Here is a 6,866-nt window from a genome sequence, read left to right as displayed (position 1 = left end):
GATTCCTCAGGGGAAAAGAGTGCCTTCAGCGCTCTCACAGCTTCCACCGACGGAGGAACTGGTACTCCTGCAAACACTCACAATATACAAATATTGCAATTACAAAACGGCTGAGGATATTACCTCCAATGAAGTATGATATCTCGGCAACGAGGTGGAGATGACGTCTGGTCTTTATGGAGTGAGATGATGTTGAGTAGATGGGTGACAGCTGTCAAGAGGCAATGAGCGACAGCTGTCACCCCCGGCTGTGTCCATGGCGGCAGCGCCCTCTCGTGCCTGAAGCCCGCACTTCAGGCAGGGCGCCCTCTGGTGGTGGGCCAGCAGTACCTCCTCTTCTGGCGGCCCACACAACAGTTTGGGGCACGTTTGATTACGATATAATGTAAAATGTACATTACATGGGATTTTCAATGTTAAATTTAAATGGCCACAAAATCCTTAATTTGGATCAGAGGGATCAAACTGAATCTGAGGGAATTATCATGCTGCATGAACAGATAATTTCACTTGACAAGATGCCTTGAATTAAGATTGTTAAATGTGGAAATCAGCATGCCAAACACTTAAAATAAGAAATTAACTCTTAAAACAAGATCATTTATCTAACACTTCTAAATCTAAGTTGTTTTTTTTAAATCTTGGTAAGAACCAAATAATTTCCAGTGCATAATTTCTGTGCTTCAAGTAGTTTGGAAGGTCACAAATGCTATCCAATAGTCAATGTGGTTTCTTGTGTGGTTTTCTGGTGTAGTTCTTTCTAAATGCAGAAAACGGTAAACCAGGTTGTATTTACTGTATTGCTGTCTATATGTTTCTTGTGTGTTGTCCACACAGTCAAACTTGAATCCAAATAGTGGGAAATGTCAAGTAAGAAGATGCTTCTGTCCTTTGTTAGTCGACCTGCTGGAACACTGACTGTGGAGCTGAAAAGTCTTTTCTTCAGGAATTACTGCGCTTGTGACTGTGCATACTGTGTAAGAGTTTTCAGTTCATCTATATATGAGACATGCGTAGCTTTCACATCCTTAACCACTTCAAAGCACATCCATATGAAATGACTGAAATGGTCTGACAAAATAACATGACTCCTGCTGACAATCCAGCATGTCAATGGCTATCGATCTTACAAAATGCACCCTCCTTCCACACATGCCCATATTGTACTCCGATTAGCACCGTATGTGTGGAAGGAGCTGGCAGAGATAGCCCATGAATGGAAGACCCCCTAAACTGAGGAGGAACCGGAAAAGAGCCTGGAATAGGACACGAGGCAGGGGTCGTCACGGCAACTTTGTCACCACATTGTCGCAGTGATGGAGCAGGAGGGCAGGGTCCTGATGGGGGACGGGCATGGTTAATAGGAGTCGCACTGTGGATGTCAGCGGGACGCCTGGGTGCCACATGCGCCCAAACTGCTACGAATGCACATGCATGTTAATGACGATATGCAGCCTATGAATCACGGCTATAGCATGCTTGAGCATGATTAAAGGCATGTGGCCACATTTTATTCAGCCATATGCACATGCACACATACGTCATAGCTGGAGGTAAATAATGGGGCTGCTGGATGAAATAACTGAGGCACTTTGTAATACACCAGCCACACAGTCAATGGAGAGTTGACCAAACTCAACGGAATGATCCTGTGTGTTTCAGCAACAACATTATGAAGATCACAGATGAACATTTGAGGCTATTCTGGTTACTCACCCCCATAATTAAAATGAATGAACTTCTAATAGATAAAAACAGCTATAACTTCAATCCCAGCGGTTCCATCCTGATCTCTTTTCAGACGCCTCTATTTGTATCTAAGAAAAGCTGCACAATCTGGTTTTGATCAAATGTTGTGCACCAATGTCAGACTAGCTTTAAATTGCTTTAACACATCTTAATATGTGTTTTACCCTTTTTAATCTTAATATTATTATTTTTAAATGATAAACCACAACTGAATTTAGTTAAATTAGAGATGATGGTTTCATGTGTATATACACTGTAATAAAGTGCTTTCATATAAAACACTGTTTCACTCTTTTTGGGCATATTAAAGAGGAATAAATTCATTATAAACACAATCAAAATAATAATTAACAATAAAACAGTTAGTTGAAAGCTGTGGTTTATTGATTAATCTCTTGATTATATTATCATTCAGTCATTTGTTTTGCCAATATAAGGTTTATAAATAATAACATTAAAAAGTGCATTGAAAACAAATTCTCTTGCTTCAACTTTCCCTTGTTTTGTCTGAACAAGGGTTCAAAGCCCCCAAATTATTTATTTAAAATGACTGCTGGAAGTGAATGTTTGGTATATTGGCTTGGTGTATTGATACACTTCATTGATTATAACTCAGTTATTAGAGTGGATAATCCATTAAAGGTTTATCTGATAAAATCCTAGTTATTCCTACTTGTATATTGAAGTGTCCTTGAGCAACGCTCTGAATCCCAAACTGTGGAGTAAATTTTGTTTCCTCACTGGAAGTTTTTCCAAGTTGCCTTCTGGAAGGAATGTTTTATGTATCATACTGTTGTTTGAAATATGAATACAAATGATGTTTTTCTGATGCTCGTGCCAGTTTTTGTACCTGAAAAAGGGAAACTGTCATTTGTTCAATGTGACAGCATGGGGGGGGTTATGGCTTAGATGATCTTTTGACACATTGATAAATGAAACCAGCGGGAGTTGGGCTTGTTCTGTGTTTGTTTGTGTAACATGCATTATACAAGCGTGCATCATGCGTGTGTTTACATTATGGCTAAGTCAGTGACTGTATATTTCCATGCTGCCCCAGTTCAAAGCCTCATGGGATGATTATTAATCTAATAATTAAACATTTATTGCCAACAGCACCTGCTCTCACTCTCTTCCGCACCCCCTGGGACCCCATCACAGAGAGAGAGAGAGAGAGAGAGAGAGAGAGAGAGAGAGAGAGAGAGAGAGAGAGAGAGAGAGAGAGAGAGAGAGAGAGAGGAGGAGAGTGGCAGAGGGAGGGAGGGACACAGGAGGAGCCAGAGGGAGGAGAGCTGCAAATCCAAAGGGGTCATCATCACATTGCTGGATTCTTTCACACCGGCGAGATGGTGTGTTTTGTGTGGCGGGAGACAGCGTGTGAAGTTATGTGATCTCAGAACAAAAGAAACCAGGACGGAGGAACAATCCGATACTTGGAAAGAACTACAGGTGACCGCCCCCCCCCACCCCACCCAGCCCAATTTGACAACCACATCCACTTAAACAGTTCATCTTGCCACTTTTTTTTCATCTCAGTTCCTCTTCTTTAACTCTGTTTTTAAACATTCTCCAGCTATTCTGAGATGTTTGACAGAGAATCAAGACGATGACTGTTTAACCAAGTACGGAGGCAAAGGAGACAAAGTCAGCTTTTATACTTTTAAAAGACAGGCAGCAAATCAAGTGTGAGAGGAAGACAGACGGCAAGAAAGTGCAGATTGCTCTGTGATGCAAGATGCTGCGCTACCTCATCAAAACCCTGCTGCAGATGAACCTGTTCTCCGACACCATCTGGAACTCCAATGACACCGATCTGTTCTTCAATGCATCCCTACCGTCCTTTAACAGCTCTCTCTTCGACTGGGGTAATCTCACCCGTTTCAATGGTAAGTGGATGGCTTTTTCACTCGTGCATCCTCTCTTCCAGGTTTCTTTTCTTGAAGGGTGTCGCTTTGCCTGAAAAAGACAGGAGACACTTAGTAGGGAGTCCTTGTGATGATAATGTTGGGACTGAGCTGGGAATGGGAGCTGAAAGCACTAAAACGGAGCTGGGAGCTGTCATCAGAGGCAGTATGAGATGACAGATCATTTTTTCTGAATTTACGATCCGCTTTATATACGTATATTGTCATGAAAATCTGAGAACGTTCAAGGGAAATGAAGGTTCATCAAAGATCATTATCTCCCTGGTTTATGTTAAAATTGATTTAAAGTGCAAATGTGTCTTTTCCAACTCCATGTGAAGTTCATGTGCTTTATGGGGTTGACTGAGTTCTTACAACTGGATCCCAGTCCTTAACCTAACCCTTCCCCATTTTCTGGGTTTGGCCCCACCACCAGATTGGGTAGCACTGTGATGAATCTGGGATTTGGTGTCTTGCTCAAGGAATGAGGCACTTTCATGGAGAAGCATCAAATGATGATGCATTGTCAGTGGCCTTTGATTTCAGTTGACAGACAAGGTGTCTCTTCACATCCTCTGAAAATGGTTTTCTGGTAAACAAGTGAATCAACTCATTGATTTCCCAATCTGGGTGCCTCAAGTGATCTCTAAGGCTCCATGAATGTCATGGTCTTCACATGACCACCAGAGGGGAGTAAATGCCCACATCAAGATTTACAATCAAGCCACATTTGGGAGCATACATTGGTGCAATGCGTTTGTGCACCCACTATGCCATGGAACTGCATTGGGTCATGGATCGCAACCACTCAGGCAGACGACCGATCCATCCTCACTGCTCTAGTGTAACCATCCATCTACTGCAGCTGGGGAACATCTAGGTGTCTCCTGGTCTTCCTCCAGCCACCGGGGTCAACACTGAGGCACCTGTGAAGAGGAAGAAGATTGTACATACACACCTACAACAGAATTTGTCCTCTGCATTAACCCATCCTAATTACAGTTAGACACAATCCGCCACTATGAGCAGTGGGCAGCCACAGTCCAGCAACCCGGGACCAACTCCAGATGTAGAGATACTCCCTTGGTCAGGAGAAGAGAAAGGAGAAGACCCTAAATAAGCATGTTTTTGACTGTGGGAGGAAACAGGAATGCCTGGAGGAAACCCACATAGACAGAGAGAACATGCCAAAAACGACCATGCAGGAATGATCCAGGACCTTCTTGCTCTGAGGCAACAGTGCTAACCACTGATCCACTGTGTAGCATAGCCAAAATGAGAAATGCAACCACATGGCCAGAACGTTGTAACTGACATTCCCTCACAATGTGAAAGTGTGGGTGTTTCCTTGGCCTTCTCCAGCTGTTAGGTCCTCAACACTCATGCTTCTATGTGCTGTATCGTGCATCAAGAAATGTGTTACATGGTCAAAATGTCAAAGCTGATGCTCCCTCACAGTGGTGGTGATAACCCTCATCTTAGTCTCCCAAAATAATCACTTGTTTGACAAAAGTCATTCCAGTTGTACCCAAGGACCTTCCCAAGAGACCTAGCACCAAAGACATCCAGTCATCACATTAGCTTACTGGTTAGGGTCCAAGTCTCTCAACTATACAATAAGACATTTCGCACCAGGGCCCGAAAGACTTGGACCTTCATTCTTCTGCAACCATTATCATCATTGCTAAAGACCTCTGCCCAACGATTTCATGACTCCATAAGCTCTACCCAGCATCTCTCAGTCTCAAAGGCCAAGAACCTAGAGACATGAATGTCACTGCTGAGTTAAGTGAATGTCACTACAACTTCAACACTCCCCAATTTAATTGGCTGTTTCAGACAGATGGTTATTTTACAGATGTGGGGATGGACTGGTGTCCCTGCCAGGATGGTTGCCATCCATTACCCAAGGAAGCTCCACGGTGTCATGGATGTGGTAAAGCACAGCACCACTGCATGCTGCTAGACTTGACTTGATTCTACTGCCTTTGTCTTTAGCTAAACACTCCTAAAGCAGATCTCTGCATCCTGCTGGAATTGCCAGTGACTATTTCTTTCTCAACATGAACTAGAGATGGGAATAACGGTAAACTGCAGCATCTTGGGATATACATTTTGTTTGTTTCTTGGGAAATTTTGCAAAACCACAGTTGTTTCAGTAATAACTGTGTTTTGCAGAAAGTTTGATGGCTCACATCCGCTAAATGAAGCGTTTGCTGTAAGGGGCATGGACCGGAGCTGTCACATCTGCTTACCTTTTGCCACTGGACTGTTGGCTTGCATCTCCTTCCTCACAAAGCCGGTCCTCACATCACTTGTCTGTGGTTGCTCCAGGAAATTTGTGCTTGTCGGACGATTTTTAGGTTTGGAATGTAATGGGATGGGGGTCCCTGCTGTGCATAGGCATGAATGGCAAAGGTACAGGGTCGCATGTGTGTGTGTGTGTGTATACATATCATGCAACAATATCATGTGCATGTGTTAGTACACGTGTACTGGATAGACCTAGGTCAATGGATCACTTTTATGTATGCTATAATGAGAACTCTATGTTTCCATGTCGGTGCATATCAATAAAAGGTAGACTCCCGTGTAATTCCTTCCTTCGCATTTCAAGGTCCGTGCAGCTATCCGAAATATATATCCTGCAGTTTCCCGGTTCATCTCCATCTATAGTTAAGTACCAGTTAGAGAACAACTGATACCCACTGATGCTTTATGTGGGTGTGTATATGGGTAATTGGTGTAGTTTGTCACAGAGGGGAGTGGGGTTTATCTTTTGATGAGCTGACTTGGGCGTGAAGGTACATTTGCTTTTGATCCTAACTCCCACTAGTCATTCTCCGGATAACCAGTTTCAATCTGTGGCATTGGCTATATCAATAATGCTGACTTTATAGCTTCTTTGTCATTGTCATCACACCTTCTATTTCTCGATCTTTTCATGCCCCTCTCATCCACCAGCACTAATGGAGTGCAGATTGAGCACAGTGTTCACCTCAAAGATCTATAGCTGCCCGATCAGAGGCGAGAAAGAACAATGAATCTATTGAGAGGGTGTTATCAGGTGCAGAGTCCAGCACATGCTGACATGCTGATAGGTAGACGTGCCGTCTGTTTGTTTGGCTTTATATTCTGTAGGATTATTCCCTCAAGATTCCAGAAAATCCTCCACCTGATCTGTCAGCACTAACCCTAGATTTTGAGAATCTGAAA

The 6,866-nt window shown here is 43.1% G+C and overlaps 1 protein-coding gene across 2 annotated transcripts in view; it reads left to right on the top strand.

The window, feature by feature from the left end:
* The first annotated feature begins 3,076 nt into the window (after window positions 1–3,076).
* The window catches only part of robo3 (roundabout, axon guidance receptor, homolog 3 (Drosophila)), a 539,598-nt gene continuing 535,808 nt past the window's right edge, over window positions 3,077–6,866 (top strand). For both annotated transcript variants that reach the window (XM_034178891.1, XM_034178888.1), the window contains exons 1-2: window positions 3,077–3,195; window positions 3,320–3,632. In XM_034178891.1, coding sequence (XP_034034782.1) covers window positions 3,482–3,632 — 151 coding nt within the window. In that variant the 5' untranslated portion in view covers window positions 3,077–3,195; window positions 3,320–3,481. The remainder of the gene's footprint in view (window positions 3,196–3,319; window positions 3,633–6,866) is intronic.

This window comes from Thalassophryne amazonica, chromosome 9 (genome assembly GCF_902500255.1).
Source record: "Thalassophryne amazonica chromosome 9, fThaAma1.1, whole genome shotgun sequence".
Taxonomy (NCBI): Eukaryota; Metazoa; Chordata; class Actinopteri; order Batrachoidiformes; family Batrachoididae; genus Thalassophryne; species Thalassophryne amazonica.
The sequence above is the reverse complement of the archived record's forward strand: the minus strand, read 5'-3'. Positions and strand labels throughout refer to the sequence as shown.